Below are 24,148 nucleotides of genomic sequence, written 5' to 3'. Positions count from 1 at the left end.
AAAGGAAACAGTTCCCACAGGAAACAAACCAGGATGTGTTTGGCAGTTAACTGGTGGTGTTATGTTTCAGTAGCATGGGTGCAAAACACAGTTATGCTGCTCTTTGATCACACAGTGAATGAGGCTTGTAGAAAAGGGACAGAACATGACACTGAGAACAATGTGAATAGTCTGTCAGTAGACGATCTACACCACTGCCGCCTGCCAGATTGTGTATATTATGTATGTATTTGTATGAATTCTAGCTGTGCCGGCTGGTCTAGAATTTTACAGTTTACGAGCATCCTGTGTCAAATCTGTACAAATACAGTGACCATTAGAAATAAGTGAGCATCTGAAGGTAACCATTTATTTTATATTTATTTTTTGACTGGAGACATGATGTCATTTATTTAAGAAAAACTAAGAGTTTTTTTTTAAAGCAATACTACTGCTAAGGAATATCTTTCTCATATGATAAATTAAATGAACTGAATTCTGGTGAGAACATCAAAAATATTTTAGGATTAAGACGTAGTACATTGTAATGATGTGTATATTTGAACAAATACACCTAAATATTGTTTGAACATATTTAGATAAATTCCTGTGTTTTCAGAGCTTTAAATTTTCCAAATTTCATCAAAACTCAGTTAATACAGTTGCTTTGAGTGTACCTCCCTTACTCCTGGGTACTACTTTATCTGCTAAACAGCTGCTACCTGACTGTAGCTGTTTCTTTGGGTTTTTTTTTTTTTTTAAATAAACAGACATCACTGATTTATGTGATACCAACCTGTACCACTGTGTGCCAGTCAAATCCGCATTTAACCAGGTAGGTCACAGCCTCTTGAAGAAACCTGAGGTGCTGAAAAGATATTGCAAAAGTTAACAGAACAGCAGCACTTGATGGTACAGATTACTTTAATATTCCGGTCTATTTTTTAAAAAGCACATTTAAAACTAAATGTACATATAGAAAATATTAAAAGCAGTTTTTCATCAGTCTAACATCAGAGGAAGGGGAACAAACTTGCTGCCAATCAAAAAAGAAACACACACACACACACACACTGCTAAGGTATCTTTTATTCTCTGCTTTATTGTATACTTTACATTCAAATCGACATAAAAGACTAATACTTAAGATAAAAGCTTATCTTAAGTACATAAAGACTAGTACATAAGGAATTAACATTTCTTATGTACTAGTGCAACTTTGCTGCTTGCTCCACTTTTACTTCATCCCGAGAGAGCAGCTTAAGCTATCAAATCAACACTGACATAATGCTTTTAAAGTAGTGAGACCTCGACCATATTTACCTCGTTAATGTATCTCAAAACTTTAATGTGAGGAATCATTTTTTCCTACAACACACTTGTTTCAAAACTTTGAGTATAATTTTGATATAAAATATTGTGAGCTGGAAACCAAGAGACAAACACTTTTTTTCCTCAGGGTGGTTATATTTATTTCAAACTAACAACACTCCCATTAGCTGTAAATAAATATACACTTCATGTAAAACACTTTTTTAGCACTGATACTGTAAGCATGTTGGTCTGCTAAAGAAAGTATGTAATACAAACGCATTCATTCAAAAGATAATATGTTTAAAATGAGATCTACACCAACAGGTAACAGCCAGTGTGTAGACTTAACCTGGGCTGCGGTAAACTGCAGGTAAACTAGCAAATTAACAATGTGGCTTATGTGTAAGTACAAGAAAGAAGATCTGCTATCAACCACCTGCCTGCTTCCTGGCTGTTCGGCTGCTAGTCTATTCTGTTGTTTACCACACTGTCAAACTCAATGCTAACATCATTTCCCCAGTCCTGTGTGACAAATATGTGGTTTTAGAAATCATGTTTCATTATGATGAGTCATATAAATAACTCACATTACATATAATATTTTATATGTAGCATAAAAACTGTTAGGCCACTTAGTGAAGACAGGAGCTCCACGCCCTTTTCCCACAACTTAGGCACTATTCCAGAGTCAGGAGAGCTTATTTTTGACATTTTATGACAGTATTGACAGTATCCATATAGATGTGTTGGCTAAAAGTGTAGCTATTTTGCAATCAAGCAGTTGAGGGTGTAAAATAAAAGTGAAATGAAAATTATCTATGGATGTTCATTTTCCTCAAATGAACCAAATTTTTATTTATTTAACTTAATCTGTCAAGAAATCACGCACTTCTTAAAAAACCTGAAAACATTTTTCATCACTTTAAAAACTGTATGTGTCACTAAAATAACCATATATACATATTCATACTTAAGGTTATGTTTATAAAACAAGGTTACTAACAGAATAGTGAGCACATGTTTTCTTGTCTTATCCTCTATGCAGGATCCACTGACCACTTCCAGAGGGCAACTTTTTTTGACCTTGTGTTTGTCTGTTAAAGATAATGAACTGGTTCCTTTAAAGCACTTTTCTGCTCTATTGGAGCACTCAAAGCACTTGTCTTATTTACCCATTCACAAAAGCACTATTTCTATGCTCTTTCTACCTAACATTCACACTCCAACAGGTGTGGAGTGTCAGAGAGGGCGGAGTTAGTATCTTATCCCAGGATAGTTGGCATGCAGGCTGAAGCAGACTAAGATTGAACCGCCATCCTTGTAATTACTAGGTAACCTGCGCTACCACCTGAGCTACAGCCTTCTCCACAGTGCTGAGGCTTCAACTGATGTCTAGCCTTCCTGAAGTTGTTTAGCAGGCATTCATTTTCTAACCTACAGTGAAACTTCTTTCTACGGTAGCTGACAAAACAATACAGAGGAACGGGTGTGAAGTTCAACAGCAGGGTAGAGGGGATCAGTGAAGGTTGTTTTGAAGGTGTGGAGGTGAATGAGGCTACCAGAAAAAATTCTGTAAAAGGACAAAGTGCCAGCTTCCCAATCCAGATACACCCCAACCCGACTGCAGCGCAAACACTGAGATGATACACAGACCTTCTCTTTGTTGTGCTGAACAAAACAACCATCATCAGAGCAAATCAGACACCAAGACTTGTTGTTTTGTCCCAGCTTGCAGTCATCCACATCTCCTTTCCTGCCAATGCTTCTGTATGTTAACCCAACACATAAGGGCTCTGACACCTCCATCTCCAGGTAGCAGCGCTCTTTTAGTCCCTGCTCACACAGCACTTGCTGACAGCAATCAAACCTCTCTGTATGATCAGGATAAGCCTGCTCCTCCTCCACCCAGGTCACTTTCCTTTTGTCTTCAGAGAGCAGCAGGTTCTTGTGAGCTGTGCTGGAGTTCAGACTGAGCGCACAGGCATCTGGAGGTAAGAAAACACTTATATAGTCAGTAAAGACTTTAATAGTATACCGTTTATCCACCACTGGCAGTATGAAGTACAGAGCTGTTGGGCAGTAATTAAAAAAAAAATCCATCAAAAGAAAGTTGTTCCTGAGTTAAAAGTCAACATTCTTCTCAAAATAACATTTCTGAATACATGATTGATGTTTATTTTTCCTCTTAAAGGCAGAACCATGACAGGAATGTTTAAAATCCATTACAATGAAGTTAATGTACATGGAATTGATCTTAAAAGAAACAATGTATTTCTACGATTCTTAATATTTTATTGCTGTCCTTCAATATCCAGTATTTTTACATTAGATCTAATAAGTCTAAATCCTTTCTCACAGAAAACACTATGTAAACTGATGGTGATTGTTTGTGGTGGTGTGTGGTAGAGACTGAGGGAGGCTCCTCGCTGGAAGCTCAGGTGAAACACAGAAAGCTGCTTTAAAACAAAAGTTCTGCCACATTAACCTGAAATGAGCATGTCGTAATTAAGTCCTGTAGCATCTTAATGCCTTTAGAATTCAGGCATTGCAACATTCAACAAACAGATTCCTGTAGATACTCACATTTCTTCAATCCTGGGTGTATCCGGTGACTTCCACCATGTTCAAAACTGTGGAGGAAATTGAGTTTAAGAAATAGAAATGGAACTATTAATTAGTAATATATGCATCTATTCTGTTCACCACCCAACATCCAATATTGGTCTCTTGCTGGCCAAGAAAACAGAGTAATGATAAAGCTGAGTGCATGCTGACCCCAGCAGCCGGAGTCTGATCTTCACCAGGTAACAGAGGCAGTGATGATTATTCAGGATTGCAGCATTTTAGCTTTAATTTCTACCCATACAGGTTGATGTATTAAATTTACTGTAGTCCAAGCTTTGCTTTGTGTTGTCGACTTTGTGCCTGTACTCATTAAAAGAAAGACAGTGTAGGGATTTGTCTGGCAGAAATGTAATAAGAGGTGTAACAAATTACCTTCTTCAGTGGGTAATTAAGTAAAATACTCCATTACGTTTAAGAAAAGTATGTTACTTTTTTGAGTAACAACCAGGGTACTTGACTTGTTAGGAAACAGAAAATTACTCTGTATCACTCTACGAGTATCACAGCATGAAACTCCAGTAAAAAGGTGGCGGTGCTCTAAATTTTAGGAGGTGAAAAAGCAAAAACTAAAGTTTAAAACAATTTAGATTAAGATCAGATTTTCTTCTCCTCATTGTGATGCATCTTCTTGTAAATGGTACATATACAAATAATAATAAGAATATAGTGATGTGTTCTGTTTGTTTGTTAACTAGCTGTTATTATTATTATTATTACTATTTTTAGTTTGTTCAAGGGCTACAAGAGGGAAATAAACTTATTCTCAATCATTAACAGGAAATAGAAAGCATTTTGGGATGAAGACTAACAGAACATTTTGAGCTGGGGACCATTTTCCAAACAGTGGATGATAAAGGAAAACATTACTTGACTTGGCTGAGCCGGTATTGTGGATCATTCCTCAGCTCAGACAGCTTCTTCTCTCCATATTCTCCTGGATAGTTGTAACTCAGGTCCAACTCTTTCAGATGTGAGGGGTTTAACTTCAGAGCTTTGACCAAATAATCACAGCCTTGTTCTGTCACCAGACACCCAGATAACCTGAGAAAAGAATAGTTTGATACATATAAATGCAGCTTTTAGAAGATTTAGGAATCCATCAGCAGGACTACATCTGTTGCATCGCTGAAAGAATAAATGACTGCAGGAATGAGTATTTACAGGGCAGATGCTATGAAAAACAAGACCTGTGCTAAAATAACTTCTGCCAGGTGATATCTGTTTCACTTTGTAGGAGGTTGGATGGGTTGTCTATGTTTATATTATGATACATAAACATGTAATGTACCTCAGAGTTTCCAGTCTGCAGCACTGACTCGACAGTCCTTTAGAGAGCAGCTCCACTCCTGAATCTTTCAGGTCATTGTTGCTCAGGTCCAGATCTCGTAGAGGTGAGAAGGGGTATTTGAGAGCAGCGACCAGATGATCAACCCACCCTTCACTTACTTTACAGTCTGCTAGTCTATGGAGGGTGATGGGTGTTTATTAATTTTTATAGAAATAGATAGATGTAAAGAAAAGGCATGTTTAAAGATACTTAATGGCCAACCATGTGATTGCCATTTGTAATACAGAGGACTTGTCCCCTCTCCTTCCTCTTTTGCATTCTGGCTAATAGTCCAGTTCGCTGAGATTATTTAAGGGTGAAGAGTTTATCTCACAAACAAGAGTGAAAAAAACTTACAAGGCCTTTTTGCTGCTCCTCACTGCTGGTATCAGCCTCCGTCTGCCCTCATCTGATGTGTTGTAACTCTTTAAGTCCAAGACTTCCAGATCATTCTTTGATGCCTGCAGCATGTAGGCCAGTGCAGAGCAGTGCAGGGGAGTCAACTCTGTTTTTGAATGATCTGACAGTGCGAGATATTCCTGAATCTCATCTTTGACTTTGTGATCTCTCATCTCGACCATAGTCTGGAAAAGGTTGATGCAGCTGTCTGGAGAGAGGTTCTTCCTTCGCACAGATTTGATGTGAGTCAACATTTTCTTGTCAGTATCTTGGCTTCGATCTGTTGGAGTCAGCAGACCATGAAGGACTCTGTGATTGGGTTCAACCGTGAGGCCAAGGAGGAATCTCAGGAAGAAGTCCAGGTGGCCATTTTTCTTCTCCAGCACTTTGTCTACTGTTATTTTAAGAAGTTCAATTAAAGTATGCTCCTTGCCCTTTAAATCAATGAAGATGCTGAGATCTTTAGTATCATTGTTAATGAAACAGTCATAGATGTAGAGAGCTGCAAAGAACTCCTGCACAGTCAGATGCACAAAGAAGAAGACATTTTTCTGGAAAATTATTTTTTCTTCCCGAAGAACTGTGGTGCAAAATCCAGAGTCAATGGATGCTGCTTTAACATCAATGCCACAGGCCTCCAGGTCTTCCTCATAGAAGATAAGATTTTTCTTCAGCAGCTGCTCAAATGCAAGCTTGCCGAGTTTCAGAAGAAATTTCCTCTGTGTATACAGAAGCTTCTCTTTGTTTGTCTCAACGTCCTTGTCATATTTTCTACTTCTGTGTTTTGTTTGGACACAGACAAAGTGTGCCATCATTTCTGTAAGAGTTTGAGGAATTTCAGTTTTCTTGTCTCCTCCAAAGACTTCCTGGAATAACACTGCAGAAATCCAGCAGAAGATCGGGATCTGACACATGCTGTCGAGACTCTGTGAAGACTGAATATGTTTAATGATCCTGTCAGCAAGATCTGGATCATGACTAAATCTCCTCCTGAAGTATTCAGCTTTTTGTGAGTCAATGAACCCTCTTATCTCTGTCACCATGTCAACATGCTCAGCAGGGATCTGATTGGCTGCTGCTGGACGGGAAGTAATCCAGAGGTTTGCATCAGGAAGAAGGTTACCCTGGATGATGTTTGCTAGGAGATCCCTCACAGGTGCTGCTTCCTTGACAGATGTTATAGTCTTAAAGCCTTCAAAGTCCAGCTGAAACCTGCTTTCATCCAGACCGTCCAGGATCAGGACAAGCTTGGTTTTGGTATAATCCACTGAATCTTTGAGATCAGACAGTGTGGGGTGAAATAAAGTCAGGAGCTCATGTAGGCTTTTTTCACCTGTAATCAAATTCAGCTCTCTGAAAGCAAGACTGAAAACAAAGTCTACATCCTGGTTTGCCTTCTCTTCGGCCCAGTCAAGAATCAACTTCTGTACAGAAAATGATTTGCCAATTCCTGCGACGCCCTTCGTCACAACTGTTCTGTGAGGTTTGTCTTGATCAGGCAACGGTCTGAAGATGTCACTCAGACTGACTGATGAACACGTTTCCAGTTTACTTGTGCCATATCTGAACTCATGCTCTGTACGAGGCCCTTCACTCTCCCCAGTGGTGATGTAGAGCTCTGTATAGATGTTGTTCAAAGGACTCGGCTTGTCACCATTGCCTTCAGACACCAAAAAAAATTTTTTTTGCATCGCTTCTTTCCATGTCTTCTTTGCCTCAAACAGTTTGATGTCATCTGTAACAATGAAATGCAAGATGAACAAGCCCAAAATTACATTGTTAATACCAAATGATTTCATTTTTTTAAATGGGAAAAATGCAAAATCACAAAATGACAAAGAGAACAAATCTTGAAATTAAAGTTTTCACTAGTTTAATTGTTTAAGTTTTGGGTAAGATGAAAAAAAAAATTAAAATCCAGAAAATTCACCAATTACAAAGAACCCTACACACCTAAAAAAAAACTGTGTATAAAAGAGATGTTTTATTAACAAGAAAATCCCAAATATTCAAACATTCAAAATAAACTCAAACTCATTTTACATCTAATGAGAGTTTAAAACTTTTCTCATAATAGTTCTACAAATTCTTAATACATACCATTGTCATCTTCAGTATCTTTCAGGTTTTTCAATGTTATTCTGGATTTCTTTCCACACTGTGGACAGGAGTCCTCTGCTGGTGAATCAGACTGATCTGAAGTGACACACTGTTTGCAGGACTCATGTCCACACATGAACTGGACTGGATCCTTTAAAACCTCCTTGCACACTGGACAGCTGGATTAGATGGGAGATGAAGAAAAGATTTTGTTATTATTGTGCATCACACACAGTGATATGACTGTATCTGAGGCAGCGTTTGATCTACAAACAAAGAAATTATTCTCCTGTATTCAGAAACCTGTTGGTCTGGAGATTTATATCTATATTGCTATGGAAAATAAACAGCCTTAAAACATCACCTTCATACACTATCAACACCACATGATGCAGAATTCATAATTGAATTTGTGACTGTTGGAAAACATTGATCTATATTCTGCATGAAAGCTCATTGTTGTTACTAGATCAAGGTTTTTCTTTGAAAAAGCTATCTATTGTGTGCCAATATCTATTGAGGCCACATAACTGTTTCCCAATTAATCTGTTCTATGACATTATTCCAAAAAGCCTGCCTTTGTGTTCACGAGCAAACTAGATTTAGTGTAATGTTTCTGTATGAAAGCAAAGGGTTTTCCTGGTAAAATCCCATGCAGCTAAAACGTGCTGAACAGCTGCACTTAACAACACGGACAGTTGAAGAGCACATTGTCTCATCAAATTTGGGGCCCTTGAAGATTTCTTTTTTTCATCAGATACACTATTGTTAGGCTAAATTTAATGAAGCATTAAGCATTACTCCACCAAAGTGACTGTGAGTGCTCTGAAATCTAATCCAGTTTTGTATTATGCTTCTTAAGGTGAAATGATTATAACTTTTTCAAGGAATCAAAATCTGAATCGTAGCATGAGCAAATCACTCAGGACTCACTCACCCCCTCCCTCCTGGCTCACAGCTTCTTCTTCTTGGTTGGCAACTAATGTTAAGGCGCATTACCGCCCCCTGGCTCACAGCTCAGTGGACATTTACATGAGAAAATATATATTTGACACATTTGAAGAAAATACTAATAAAATAAAATGAAAATAAATAAAATAAATGTTCCCTTTAGAATTTTTCCCTCGTTTTTCCTCCATGAAAAGAGAAACAAATTAGGTTTGAGTGAAAATGTACATTTTTTGCACTCTCTAGGCAACTGACTAAGTGACTCAAATGACGCAAAAACCCGATTCAATTTGCTGAGTGACTCATTAAAACTCGATTCAGTAAAAAGAATCAAATTTACCATCACTATGATGCTCATACACAACTTTGTGATCTGTAGTGAGAGTAGGGAGTAGGGAAGAAGTGGGAAAGAACCAGGAGAGGTGGAGGTACGCTAATCCTCTGACTATTAGTGCTAAAAGTCTACTCCTCAGTATTATACTTCGGATGGGAACATGTTCAGTGCGGTTCAGCACTGCTGAGAGGTGTGTCGGAGGTGTAACGTACTTGCATTCCTTTGTGAGTTAAAACTGTGTGCGTGGTTACCACGTGAGTATTGTAAGATAAGAATGATGTTTGTTTAACTTTATCTGTGTTATTTGCTAAGTAAGAAGCTAGTCCCATTACTATCGCTAAGATGCGGCTTTGGGCTACTACAGGCAGCCTTGGTTTTAGCCCATATTCCTTTTCATATATGACTTACTATTGTAGCTGTGAGTGGAATTTAACTATGTAACTATCTTTATGGTTATTGCCTGAGTAGTTGTAACCTGTAGAGGTTTGCCAACAGATATATACATATATATATATCTACACACACACGGGCAGAAAATTCATTTATGGTCTTAGGGTGCCATCTAGTGGCCATGTTGTTATATTACAGATGGTATAACATTACGCTGAAAACCCACAGTATTGTATAAGCAGTATAGTGTTTTACATAGTGGTTAATACACAAATTAATTCTTTCTGTTTACAGATGACCCCCCCCCACACACACACACAAACACACACACACTCAAACCCCATTTACCTGCATGTAAATATATTGTAATTCAATCACATCCCTACCAATCCTGTTCATCCTGTTTATGACATCTGCCTTCTCCTTCATTAAACTTATTTGAACTACATCAATGTGGAGTACCATTCCTTCTGACCGAGGACGACTCAGTTGAAGCGTGATCGGCAATCAGTGCAATCATATATTACAATTAGCATACCTGGAGAGAAGAGGAATGAGACGAGGAATGAAAGTCAGTAGAAACAAGATAGAACAGGTGAGAAAGAGAGGAAGACATGTGGGAGGGTAAACATGCAGATATAGTGAAAGTGAAAGTTTAAATACCTGGGGTCAACCATCCAAAGCAATAGGCAGTGCACAGGAGATCTGAAGCATAGAGTGCAGGCACGGTGGAGCAGGTGGAGATGAGTGTCATGGGTAATTTGTGAAAGAAGGGTAGCAGTTAAAGGGAAGGTTTACAAGATCAGAATCAGAGACTATTTATCACCAAGGTGCAATCACGAAAATAGCAGATGGCAGTAAGAACTGTTACAGTGTATGGTTTAGAGACGGTGACTGAAAAAGAAACAGGAGGCCGAGTTGAAAATGGTCATATTTTCATAGGGAGTAAACAGAATGGACAATATCAGACATGTGTACATCAGAGGGACAGCTCAGGTTTGGAGACAAAGTTAGAGGTAAGGCTGAGATTGTTTGGACATGTGCAGAGAGAGGATGGTGGATTTACTTGATAAAGGACTCTAACATAGAGCTGCCAAGCAGGAGGAAAAGAGGAAGACCTCATGACCATGGATGTAGTGAAGAATGACACGCAGAGGATTGTTGTAAAAAAGGAGCATGCTGGGAGCTTTATGTGACTCCTAAAGAAGATGAACACAGCCTATATAGGTGCTGTTTTTAGGAGGATCAAACGTTTACTTATTCAGATGGGTTTGAAAACTCAATGTGAAAACATGTCTGGGTGGAGTGTACACTTTGTTTCCATGCATGCTATGATTTGGGTAACTGGGTAAATATTGGGATCAAATTGAAAATTGAACTGAATAAAATTGCCATGCAAAAATACAGAAAAATCAACATGCCACATGTGAAACTGCAGGTCAGTCAGTCTGTCACTTAATCTTTAATGTGCTACATTTATTCCTTTGGGGGAGAAAAACTTTACCTTTGTGTCTTTCCAAAATTAGCTGGCTGGTACATGGATCCTTCACTCTTTATAGAGACAACACTGGGAGCTCTGGACTCAGTTCCACTAAAAACGGAGATATTTGTATTTATTCCACAAAAAAGAAACCATCTGTGTTTCTATTGTATTTGTTTCCAGGAAAAGTGAAAGAAGAATAACTCTAACAAATTAATGGAAAACATTTTAAAGTACAAAATAAGGATTACCCCTGATGTTGCTTGTCACCAAAATTAGCTGGCTGGTACATGGATCCATCACTCTTCATAGACACAGAGCTGGGACCGGGAGAGTCATCTCTATTCTTCTGTGAACTGTTCAGAATAGGATATGAATCTTTTTTTTTCTTTAAAAAAATAGCAGTGAACCTTGATCCATGATGGACCTCTGAGCTAAATGCTAATAGGATGGCAGAAAAGGAATGTGAAGGCAGGTGACAAATGAAAGGAAAAACAACAATATGTTGGTGCGCTGGTTACAAGAAGTGCATCAAGTGTCTTGTGAACTTTACGTGAGGGTGAACTCCATTCTCCTAAAAGATTTCCTTCTCACCTGATAAAGAAGCCCCAAACTTTTCCTCAGCTGTTTGAGATCAGGCAAACATGTTAGACCAGAGTAACATCATTTTCATCCTCATCGGATCATTCAGTGAGACCTCATGTCATGTTCTATCCCTCAGAACAACTCCTTAATAATTTATAGACTCTTCCCTCTAAGGGGGTCCAAATCCTGGCAGCATAACATAGCCACTTTTTCCTTTAATATGTCACCTATCTGTAAGTATTAAACAAAGAGAGCTCTGTGTAGATAATAAACTGTAACCACACTGCACTAAAAACCGTTTTACAACGTAGAGTTTCTTTATTTTTGATCGGAGATACCTGACTAGCAGCCCACTGCGGGAGCTGATTGGCTGTTTGGAGAGTGAGGGGGCGGAGTCAGCTTGTTTTCTCTTTCTTGTCTCAGACATTTCTGCAGCTGAAACACAACTAACAGGGGAAAAAAACAGAGAATAGTTTGTAAATGATAAAAATCCAGCTGTACAGACTTCATACAGTTTATTGGCAATTCCAGTGTTAAAGATCCTTCTTCCTGAACCTGAACTGAGATGAGCTGCAGTGACAGCTGGCAGCCTGTAGGTGGCAGTCACAGCTGCCACCTACAGTGACAGCTGTAGCTTTATTTATTTATTTACCCTCCTAGACACTAAATGCACTTTTTAAATATTCAATAAAGTTACTCTTTGTTTACAGACCTAATATTTTTGGTAATCACTGCACTGTCAGGTAAGATTTAAGATTGGTGCGACAGTGCAGGGCCTCTTTAACGGTCTTTTGTTTACACGGATGATCAATGACAGCGTGAAGGTGAAGCAGGTATTAAAAAACAAGTTAGAATATCTATTTCCATCATACTATGAGGCAAGTCAAATCGAAAATGGAGGTAAAAGAATTACAATGCGAATTTGACTCGGTTTTATAACGTTACTGGAGTGTTTACAGGGTTAAACGTGGACATATGGATAAACACACGCAGCACCCTCGATCGCTCCTAAATAGTGAATTATAAAAATAATCGATGGCAGAGTTTGAGTTCGTTCATACTGAGTCGCCGTAAACTGTGAAATCTGCTGCTGCGATGATCCTTCTTATGTGCGCAGTTACTGCAGTAAAACAAGATGTCGGCTGATTAAAAACACACGCATGGCTCTGCCCGACAAAAGTCGACATAAAGCAGGAAGATAGGCGGTGACTTACTTTCACGCTATAAGAGTTTTCTTCTTTCTTATAACTCAATCAAGTATTCGTAAGTTTCTCAAGGTTCTCCTGACAATGAGAGTCGCTGCTGCACTACAGCATGGCACAGACGCGAGATACCCTCTGTGTGTGTGTGTGCGTGTGTGAGCGTGTGTGTGTGCGTGTGTGAGCGTGAGTGTGTGCGTGTGTGAGTGTGAGCGTGTGTGTGTGAGAGAGAGAGAGACAGAGAGAGAGAGAGTGTGTGTAGGGTTTTGTTGTTGTTGCATTTGTTTGAGTTTCACTTTCGTTTCTATGCTCTTTTATGCACCTTTTTTTGTCTATCGGGGCTGTTGCTGATTGGACTGGAGTGTTAGAGCCACATTAAAAATATATATTTTTGATCTTTTCGAGAAAGAAGCTGAAATTTTATTTGTTGTTTCAGGACAAACTGCCAAAGCTGCTTATCTGTCTACAAAATACCTTGTTTAGATGAATTAGTGAAAACTTACTTCATATCAGATTTTGTAACAAAGAAAAAAAAGATTTCTCTTTTAACACATATTATTTGTTGATCAGGTTAAAGACACTGAAACGAAAAACTGGTGCAGGCAGCTGCATCTTGAAAGAGTGGAGTTGAACAAAATGAAAAGTCTGGTAATGGACAGATGCAGGTTTATCCATAATGAGGATGGTTAAAACCTCAGGCAATAAAGAGGATGTTTGTTGCATCACAGACATGATAGGATGTTTCACTAACTCATCTAGACACGGCATGTTGTGGAGGGCATAGCAGTTTGTCTTGAAACAACTTTAATCTCGAAATTTTGACTTTATTCTCTTTTTTCTTCTTTTGGGGCCTTAATACTCGGCCATAGTACACTGTAAACGGTTTTAGTAAATTTAACAGTATTTTTACAGGAATATGTATGTATAAGATACTCTAAAACGTTTTTACATTATTTTACTGCACAAAGCAAAGGATTGTGGGAGAGTGTACATTCACTGCTGTAATTTGTCTGTACTGTAAATTATTTTGCAGCAGTGATCCAACACGGGAAAAACTGACCAATAACAACAGAGATTTCTTTCAAACTTCTTTTTTTTTTTAAAAAAAACGTTTGGTGGAACCAACAAAAGGATTATTTTCTGGAGAAAACATTAACTCAACAAAAGGTTAGTAGATGCTTATTATGTTCTAGAAAACGAAGCTATTTTCTAGAATCATTTACTTCTAAGCTGATTTCAACTTTTTACAGTAAACACTAAAGTAGTGTATAGTGGAGTAGTGCATTGTCAAACACTGGTCATAGCTAACATTTGTTATTGAGACCATCAAATGTTTAAATAATAGTTTTTGGCCTTATTCTCTTCTGAAAATTATTATTTTTTTAATGCCGTATTCCTACATGATGCTATAAAATATTTATATTTATAATTTTATATTAAGAAACAGAAACTAGCAGGAGTTGTGCAAGTGCAAGTGGCAAGGGAGGAGTTATGTAAGCATATTTTATATTTTCAAAAGCATCTTTTTTTTTTCCCTTCAAGCTTTTAGCCGACTCATCATTAGTGAGGTGTTCACTGGAGCCTTTTGTGGCTGGACTGGGTTGGGAACTCGATAAGCTAACATGACTGAATTAACTGAAGTAAACTGAAACTAATGACAAATCAAAAGTGCATCTATGTTCTTTGCCTAATGAGTGTAGATGCTTTCTGCAAAAATGTAATTTGTCAAATAACTTTCATTCATTTCTGAATAAATTCACTAGATGCAGACCATTTTCCTCTGTTCTTCATAATTCAGTTCTTGCTTTAACTTCGACCTCTTTTTCTGTTTTCAGTGAAAACTGGACCAACACGTTTCTTAAGCACCATAAGCCATAGCAACCTTTAGCAGTTCATTAATGTCACTAACTTGCTCGATACCTGCTATAGACTCTGCACACATGGAAGCCAATCAGAGCTCGTACACTGTTAAACTTCCAACATCTGAGTTCATTATTAGCTGTTGAGGTTAAGCATTCAGTCAACACAGAAACACTGAGGATGTTTTCTGTACTCTGTAAGGACCAGCGATGGATGTGGGGCTGAAGCCTTTAGGTTTATATTGTTAAAAAGTAATTATGAGAGAATTTGTTTCAGGTCGTTTTTCAGAGTAACATGAAAGTAACATAATGAATAATGTAACAAATTAACTTTTAGTAAACTACTGCATTACTTCTAAGAAAGGTGTTCTGTGTAATATGTTTATTTATTTCTCGAGTAATAACCTCAACAGCGGTAGGCACAGATAATTTTGTTGATAATGAGAACGCACTGGTCATTAAGTTTTAAAATTACATTTTAAAAGTCAAATGAACAAAATGTGTGTCAAAACAAGCATTTAGCTCGATTTCAACTCCTCTGGTCTCTGCAGACTCTTTGTGGTGTATTTTTTTCCACTTTAACAGTCAAATATTAACCACAGGCACTAAAACTGTGTCCTTTACATCTGCTTCCTCTCTATTTTATGGCCTCACAGAGAGTAGTAGTAACATGTGGTGTAGCTTACTGATGGCCACTTTAACATGAATTCAAATTGAAATTTCCACAAGTCATAATAGCTAAACCCAGAGATTTAAATTCTTTTGGTACTTACAATCAAGGCCTGTGAGCACCAGTCAATTTACATGAAAGTAAATGAAGTGTAAAATATAACTGTGCACAGTCTGTAGATTTTCTGTGAGTTCCTCATTTTTTTTCATTTCTTAGCAGTCATATAATGCTTATTTTCTTTGTCACTTATTTGTGTATTTACTGTGTAAATGTTTGTAATAGATAAGTCAGGGCAAGTTTGTTGACGGTGTAAGCCTCATTTATTCTCCAGGTTTCAGTACTGTTGTTTACTGTGGCTTGATTTTCTGTAGAAAGTGTAATGAAGAAAACTTCTGTTATGAAACAGCACATTCCTCATTTCAAAAGCGCAAATTAAAAAAACTATACAATTCATTTTTTTAAATTTATTTTTTAGAAAATAACATAATTAAATACAGAAATAAGACTGAGACTTTGCAGAGCTCTGCACAGAATCCAACATGAGCTCGGTTAGCACCAAAGAAAAAACCCTTGATATGGGCCCCCCTGTTATGCTTCTATGTTTCTGTTTAAACTTGCCCTGTTTTCATTTCCTTTCCTTTCTTTTCACTTCATTTCAACATGTCTGAACACAAACGTTTTTTCTTTATTTCTAATTTCTCTTTTCTGTCATTCTTGCACACCCTTAAATCATTGCTGCACAGCAGAATGGCTGATTTTAGGTGGACATGGTTTTACAGTAAACTTTGTGCAGAATATTAACAAAACTATTACATTTAGAAAAAACCCGAGTGTGAAAAGAGGAAGTAAAAATAAAACCGTGCAGGGGAAGGAAACTGTGGGGCCCAGTGCAAGAGGACCCCAATGTGAAACGTGAAGTAAAACTAAGGTGATTTTTTTAAGGTGAAATGCACAGAAAATTCTCAAAGTTATTGATAATTTTTTTTTAAATTCTTCACAGAGAAATTCCTTGTGATGAAAGTTTTTAGAGTCTGACCTGGGTCAGATTATTCTGGTTACACTGGCCCACACTTGGGCCCCCACCCAGGAAGCAAGAAAGAAAACTTTTTTTTTTTAAAGGCACCAGGATTATATTTCCTTAAATATTCAGTTTTAAAACCAATTGGAGGACAGAATTGAGCAGTCTGTTACTAAACTGTCCAGACTGTCTGCCAGACTCAGCTGAGTTTCTGGTAAAACTTCTAGAATCAATGAAACAAGAAAATGAAAGAGGAATAAGACACCGACCTGCCTCCTTTAAGGAAAAAACACACCATAAAAATGTATTTAATTTCTGAGTTACTGTTCAACAAGATTGAATGACGGCTGACCCAGAGGCTGCAGCAGCACATGTGCTCAGACTGCTTCATTTTCAGTTTTGAGATGTGATGGTTGCTTTTATTTTCCAGTGAGGTGGAAAAAGTTTGAGAAGCAGCATTTCAGAGGGAGTCAACCTTAAACACACTTTTATTCTAAAAGAACGAAACAGTTTAAACAATGTCAGAGGAGGTCTTCATTTTTATGGCAATGACTCACTAACAAGAAAACTTAATTTGAATAAAATATTTTGTGCGAACACTCGCTTTGGAAACTGCACATTTACAGCTGGCAAGTTCACAAATGTTGCACGAAATTTGGCAAAGTACGAAACAGTAATTATAGCTACAGGTAAAACTAGTTTTTGGTTAATGAAAATATCTAAAAAGTGTTTGCAGCAGTATGTGTTTATATGATATTTTTATATTTAATTTTTACAGTGAAAAAGATCATCTGTAATTAAATATTAATAGCATTTACCATTATGTCCTCTCTCCTTTCCCTGCCAGTGTACTGAGCTGTACAACACGGCCTGTGGCTGTAATCTGGGGGAGTAAAACGTGACTAAATAATACAACAACTGCCATATGTGTGCACACGCATGGAAGGTCAGACACAGCATCCCATTAAGCTGCACAAATTTTATTGTAATTAGAGCTTTTGAGGTGAGTATTCGGGTTGCAGGACTTATTCTGGCTCAGCTCCATACTGAAATATCTTGAGGGTTGACCGCGTGCTGAACTGAAATACACTGCATGTGTCAACGTGCTCTGTGTGACTCTGACAAAGTATTTGTGGGAAATATTTTTTAAGCATTTTTTTTTTAGTTAACTGAACAGCAACATGACAAAGACACAAAACACACCCCTAACATGCACCAACAAGAATAAACTGCCTTCAAGTTTTAAGATCAGCTTCTTAAAGTTGTAAAAGTGTACTTACGTCTTCAACAAGAGGCCTTCAGCTTGAGCTTTGTGGCTTTTCAAAGCGCGGTAATTTCTGCTTATCTCACATGTTCACATAAACTGACATTTCCTTCTTCGTGTTCAGTTTTTTTACTGTCTAAACTTTTCAGAGATCCTGCCGCACAGTGGACAAAGGGTTAATGGGTAATGTCACTGCTGAGACTCATGGCTAATCAAAAATCTTGGATTACAAAGATGATGTAATCTTGGTAGTTTGTAAAAAGTCTTCATATTGAAAAAACACACTAGGAATATCATAAAGATTTATTGACCTTTGATTTTTTTTAAACATTAAAACCAGTTTGTTACTTTTTGTTCAAACGCCAGTTTGGTTCCTATTGACGATACAAATCTCCTTAAAATAGTTCAAATGAAAAGATCTCGGTGCTTATTTAATCTTGTTCTTGTTCAAATCTAAGAATCTGAGGACTTTTCTCATAGATGTAAACATTTACAGTTGCTGGCCCCTTCATTAGGCACACCTTGCTGGTACATCCATGATGTGAATCTGCCGTTCCAGTAAATACTCTACTGGATTTAAATCTGGTGACAGTAGAAGCTGTTTGGGTACAGCGAGCTCATTGTCATGTTCAAGAAAGCACTTTGAGATAATTTGAGCTTTGTGACATGGTTTTTTATCCTGCTGGAAATAGCTGTCAGAAGATGGCAGTGCTGTGGTCATAAAGGGATGGACATGGATGCAAAGCGTGTGGAAATATCCCCCACACCATTACTATAGCCTGAGACGGTTAAACAAAGCAGGATGGATCCATGCGTTCATCTTCTTTACACCAAATTCTGACCATCTCAAAGTTGTAGCAGGAACCTCTACTGTGCAGTTTTGGTGACGCCTCAGTTTCTTGCTCTTATTTGAGATACAGATGTTGGAGTCAGATTTGATCTAAACAACATAAAAGCATGGATCTATCCTGCCTTGTATCAACAGTCCAGACCACTGCTAGTGGTCCTTAGTCCCAACTGACCAACACTAAAACCTGCTTGAGTACTGTTGCTGATCATGTTCATCCCTTTTGTGACTACAGTGTACCCATTCTGTTTTCTGCTTCCAGCAGGATAACACACCATGTGACAAAGCTCAAATCATCTGAAACTGGTTTCTTGAACATAAAAATGAATTCATTTTCACTCAAATGAACTCCACAGACACCAGACCTGATTCAGTCCCGTCTAGTATGTCTTGATGCATGCCTAATCATCCAGGAAAGGAAATCCAAGAAAGTTGATTCTGTTCATCTGGACATAGCGTTTTCAGTGGAAGAAGATGAACTAGATGAACCGTTTAGCATGATTTCTGAATGTCGCCATATTTCCAAAACCATGTATACAAATTCTCCTCTAAACGTAATTATATGCTTTTGTACATATTTCACAATGTCATTGTGGTAGTTTGACCTCTTGTTGGCAGAGATGGAACGACATCTGAGGGGGCAGATTAATAATTGACCTTATTGAACTGCAGCAGCGTCTCCCAGTTTGTCTGAGGTAAAATAGTGTTATTTTATTATTTGTATATTCAGTACTAATGTGCATTTTGAGCTACAGCACACTTGCTGCAGTGGTCTGATGGGTCAGATGTGAACAAATAGGTGAATTAGAACAATTTGCAGTAATTTTACCTGTCGGGTTTGTAAAGCCCTAACCCTGTTTGAAACAACCTACTCTTAAATTGTACTACAAAAATTTAAAGAGTGGTCACACAATATATTATTTGTCCATCAAAGTACAAACATTACCTGCACTGCTTGCTTGTAACAACTCTCAGCCTAGTGTCTAAGTTTCTGTCGTCAGGCCGAATAGAAACAAGAATAATTGCCACCTCTAAAAAATAAATAAATAATTAAAAATGGAACAAATTTGCATAAATCTGTTTTGCACATTTTCAGTCTTTATCAACTTTATCTCAAGGTTTTGACTCCTTTAATAGCATGATTACACACACCTTTCATTTAGTTGCAAATTAGCAAGACATCTTGGTTCACTACCTGTGAAACACAAACTCCATTCTTCTTCTGTCTGTCTGTGAGGCGGGAACAACTGATAAAGTCATTACAGTAAATCTCCTTAAATGATTTTCTTGCAAAATATTTTGATGCCGAACATTTTATTTTCTTAACTGTTTATTGAATCTTCTGTAAAAAATTTTATATATATATAAATATATATATATATATATATATATATATATATATATATATATATTAAATATCAATTTGCATAAGTTAGTTTAAACTTGTATAATTTCTGCTACATCTGGCATTTCTGTGCAGTTTATCGATTACAACTTTACCGTACAATTAATTCAGGTTTTTCTTGATAACAATTACACTAATGATACAAAACTCACAAAAATGTGTCAAATATGACACACATGGTGTTACAAAGGTAAAAAAACATATAAGCAACTGTCCAAAAACTAATGGAACATTGTGTTAACTTTCAGTGGAGTGTTCTGTGCAGGCTTTACAACCTAAAACTTGAGTGCTTTGGTTCAAATTTAACTACTTTTACCAGTGTTGATTTTAAGAAAACATTCTATTTTTTAGACTCACTTTATAACAGTGGAGTTCCATCAAGACTAAAAATAGAAACACATCAAGTAAAGCGAAATCCCTCCTTAGCATAGCTGCAATCTTGTGGCCACAGTTGGTTATTGTCACTGAAAGGGCTCAGTTCAATCACATATCAAAATGTAGTCTTCTCTGTTTCTGAGGGCGTGTCTGTCTGACATTTACAATGAGCGGAGCTGGGCAAGCAGCGTGTTGCTAATGGTTTGCGCATGTGCATTGTGGATAACCCACTGGTGTGTGACTGTACACTGATGGAAGAGCAACGTGCAAGGTAAGCTGCTACTGAATCACCTTTCACTGCTCAGTTACTAGCTGAGCTAGCATTAGCAAAATCACGTCTTAAAACGTATCTTTTTACTTTGGCTTTTGATTCTAACTAGTTGGCTGTTCTAGCTTGTTGTGTTGTTACCTATTGTTTGTGTCCTGTTTTATTGTTTTTTTTTAATGTCTCATGCTTTTACTGACTGTGAAGCACTATGGTCAACACTGTTGTTTTAATATGTGCTATATAAATAAATTTTGATTTGATTTGATTTGATTTGAAGTAAACAGTTCAGTGATTTCGCATCATGACAGATGAGTTTACTTTTGCTAACCTTGGTCAACATGTGTGATGTAAAGAAGATGGAGTTTGAAAAGGTAGTTAATAACTTCTTTAGTACATTAGCAAGGAAATCTGTGACAGGACAGCAAACATATGCTTTATAGAATACTGATGCTGCACATCAAACACAATAAAAATAATTAAAAGTGAGCTCATTTTTAAAGATATTCAGCAACAATATTAATTCATTTGATATAGATAGGGAAACTTTTTTGCAGATTAATTATTTTTTACATTTAATATTTTTGCACAATTATTCAGTATTAGCTTTATGTATACTGATATGTTTTCATTGTGTTTCATTGCTTTTTTTTTTAAAAGGGATTGTTTAAAAAATTCCTACAGCACTTGTCATTTTCAGCTATTAGGAAATAATATTTTTGTAATACACTAGTTAATTATTTAATGATAGAAGTAAAAAAGAAAATTACAATTCTTCAGCCAGGAGTGCAGACAGGCAGCACAAATGGTATGTTTAAATTCGACCCAATTTAACTTTGTTACATAGGTATAGTGGAGGAAGATGTTTGTGTGTGTATTTAAAACATTGTGCATGTCTATGTGTGCCTGTGAGCTCAGAACTCAAATTGCTATTTTGAACTTTACTCTGTTGAGAATCATCTTTTGCACCACTTGAATTGCATTAAAACAAACTCACAAAGGAATCCCAAAAGAACCACACTAATACTTCACAAATAAACCATTTGATAGATGGTTGAAATAAGCCATTCTTTTCATTTTCTTATTGTGCTAAAGAAATCCCAAATGTTAACATTTCAATCCTGGGCTGAAAGAAATAGTGGGCACATTTGTAAGAAACTTAAATTGCCAATTTTGTTTTGGGGTAAATCATTTTCTGTACAACAGTCTCACTTGTCCACAGCACTTAGGAGAATGCTATGCATTGAATTGAATCCAAATGTCTAACTAATAATTACACATTGACATGCCATTTAGGCTGCTTTCACAACAAAGGAAATTATTTTTTCAGTTTCAAGTGGTTTCTTAGATTCAATGACAAACAGAAGAGGAAAACCTCAAGACCATTACTGAATGTAAGAGCTGCTCAACTGAAAAATGGGGACCAAAATAGATAAAAGATTACAGAGAAAATCTCTGCTACTATCAACCAAATAAGTAAAGATGAAACAATGCTAAGCTCGTTTCATGAAAATAAAAATGGGCATTTTACCCTTCAAGTTATTGTTTTCTGTGTGCATTTGTTTTTGAAATGCAAACACATAAAAGTAAGTAGGACTTCTAGTCACTACCAACATTTACAATTCTTTCATCTCATTTCCATCTCCTTCTTTCATCTTGTCTTTTTTTTTCTTTTATATTTGGTAAAAATATAGGGCAATTTGGGGGAAAAAATGTAAAGCTGGTTAAAAAAAATGGAGGACTGGAAGCATGGAGGAAAAATGGGGCTATTAAGTGCGAGTAATTCATAGGCTTCTGTTCCCTTCCCCAGTCTTGATTTTGGCAAAGGCTTTTCTTGAGGAAAACTCCACAAGACATATACATGAAGGACCGTTTAACTTTTTGGAGGCTACTGAGCACATGTGACAAACCCCACACAGGTTGGTGGCATGTGTGAAACCATGCAAACCAACTTGTGGATTTTTATGTTAAATGACTGATCAGGCTATTGGCAATCTTGCAAAACACCCAACCTCTTAACAGCAAACTAAGCAAAACAGTAATAGGTTTTCAGGAAATGTTTGGAAGTTAAATGTGCTTTACTGAATTCAGATGTTATATGTGGAAGCACATATTGTATATGTAATTGTTTTGACTTGCGTGGGCTGTGCATGTCTTTATTTGTTGAGCATGCATATCTGTACACGTGGGCGCACTTGTCGGTGTGTATAAATATCTTGCGCCACCTCAGGTGTGTTTGAAGCAGATTTTCAGGAGAATTGGAGATAAATCATGTGAATCCTTGCTGACATCTAAACCCTCCGAGTACTAATCAGCAGTAGTCTCAAACAAATGCGAACAGGCAGCGAGACAGCCTCTATGTGGGCTTCAATCATTGCTGCTGATGTCTTACTTTGTCTGTTTGTTTAACAGGTATTGGGGCTGCCGAGGAAGAGATAAGGAGCATATATAAATTGTTATTTTTCCAAAAATATTCTGCAGGATCTCTGCTAGATAAGATTCATTTTAACTGTTTATCCTGTGCTTGGGACAAAACTGGTCAGTGCTTGAAATGAGTGTACTGACCACCAAAATTTGTAAAAAAGTGTATAAATAAATCAGTTACTGAAACACCTCATGGCTGAATGTGCTTCAGTATGAGGATTACTGGGCAGCCACTTCTCCTAATGCATGATTATGAAGTCTGTGATGCAGGTTGGCATTTATTTCTGAGCAAATTTTCTGATTTCCCTGTGACTTCCTGTCTCTTACTGCTTTTCATTCCACACTGCTTCACTCTATTCAAAAATCCTAGAAATCTTCTCCACTGACGTATCATCATGACCAGTGGTCACAATGCTGAAGGCTTTCAGGACGGAGAGAGCATGACTGTCGAAGGCGTATTATAATTTTGTGTTTGTGTATTTGAATTGTTTTCTTGGTGGTCACTCAGGGTAATAGTACCAGGGTCATGTCCAATAATGACATTACAAAATGTCTTAAGATTTTTTCTCTCTGCTGAAAAGCTCAAAGACAGTTGAAATCCACCATCACCAGAATATAACTATGGCTACCTCTTAGCCTTAAGTGATATTTTTCCCATTGGAACTCTCAGCAGTGAGAAGCATAAGTAGGTTATCAACACAGTGACAGCAATCATCAGAAGAGGAGGGACAGAGAAATCTGTGACCAACAGAAATATTACTAGCGCTTAATAGAGACTGAGAACTTACAGAAAACCTGTGTTTGAGTTGAATTTCCTCCAGCAGTTTTACGACAAATAAGTATTATACACTAAAGAAAGAATTACAAGGTCCAGTGTAAAGCCTATATGTATGTATGCTGCCACGCTTGGTGCCCATAAAGGTCGACAAGTTCTATCCACCTTGTTTGCAGTTGAAGGATGAGAAATCTATGAATGATGCTATAGACATGGCTGGCACACAGTCCCTTGTGTTGCTGCTGGTTGACAGGAGACTACTGACAATACATGCAAAAGTCCCCAATCGAAGATGACTTTCAGTGTCCCCAGGAGACTAATTGTGGAGACCGACCTCCCTGAATTCAGATACATTGTTGTTTCTGAAAAGCAACATTTAAAGTCCATGGACTCCAGTTTATCTGGTATTGATAGATAATGTTAGATCTGAGTTTCCTAGCTGTGGTTGGGGTATTTGGACAAAACCAGGGATATTTGTCTGGCCCTCATACTCACACATGAACTTAACTGTTATAACACATAAAATGTTGGGTGTATTGTATTATTATTAGTATTTTTTTGTTATG

At 37.3% G+C, this 24,148-nt stretch overlaps 1 protein-coding gene and 1 long non-coding RNA gene across 2 annotated transcripts in view; one reads left to right on the top strand and one right to left on the bottom strand.

Annotated features, from left to right (window-relative positions):
• Positions 1–740: 740 nt before the first annotated feature.
• LOC120740421 (NLR family CARD domain-containing protein 3-like) lies at positions 741–17,559 on the bottom strand. The gene is made up of 11 exons (XM_040042810.1): positions 17,508–17,559; positions 11,820–11,927; positions 11,148–11,252; positions 10,921–11,007; positions 10,080–10,121; positions 7,745–7,923; positions 5,603–7,379; positions 5,207–5,380; positions 4,786–4,959; positions 3,877–3,923; positions 741–3,278 (listed from the first exon to the last, which is right to left on the bottom strand). The coding sequence occupies exons 2-11, from the start codon at positions 11,906–11,908 to the stop codon at positions 2,746–2,748; spliced, it is 3,207 nt and encodes a 1,068-aa protein (XP_039898744.1). The 5' UTR covers positions 11,909–11,927; positions 17,508–17,559; the 3' UTR covers positions 741–2,745.
• Positions 17,560–19,014: 1,455 nt separating this feature from the next.
• LOC120740451 overlaps positions 19,015–24,148 on the top strand; it is a 19,984-nt gene continuing 14,850 nt past the window's right edge. Inside the window, exon 1 of the long non-coding RNA XR_005697374.1 lies at positions 19,015–19,026. This is a non-coding gene — a long non-coding RNA (uncharacterized LOC120740451). The remainder of the gene's footprint in view (positions 19,027–24,148) is intronic.

The sequence above is a fragment of the Simochromis diagramma genome, unplaced genomic scaffold (assembly GCF_900408965.1).
Source record: "Simochromis diagramma unplaced genomic scaffold, fSimDia1.1 OVJJ01000304.1, whole genome shotgun sequence".
Lineage (NCBI taxonomy): Eukaryota > Metazoa > Chordata > Actinopteri > Cichliformes > Cichlidae > Simochromis > Simochromis diagramma.
The sequence above is the reverse complement of the archived record's forward strand: the minus strand, read 5'-3'. Positions and strand labels throughout refer to the sequence as shown.

Coding starts and splice junctions, on each gene's coding strand:
- LOC120740421 (XM_040042810.1), bottom strand. CDS start 11,908: ATGTCTGAGACAAGAAAGAGAAAACAAGCTGACTCCGCCCCCTCACTC. Junction 11,008..11,147: donor GGTGACAAGCAACATCAGGG/GTAATCCTTATT, acceptor CTCCGTTTTTAG/TGGAACTGAGTCCAGAGCTC. Junction 3,924..4,785: donor TACCGGCTCAGCCAAGTCAA/GTAATGTTTTCC, acceptor TTTCCTCCACAG/TTTTGAACATGGTGGAAGTC.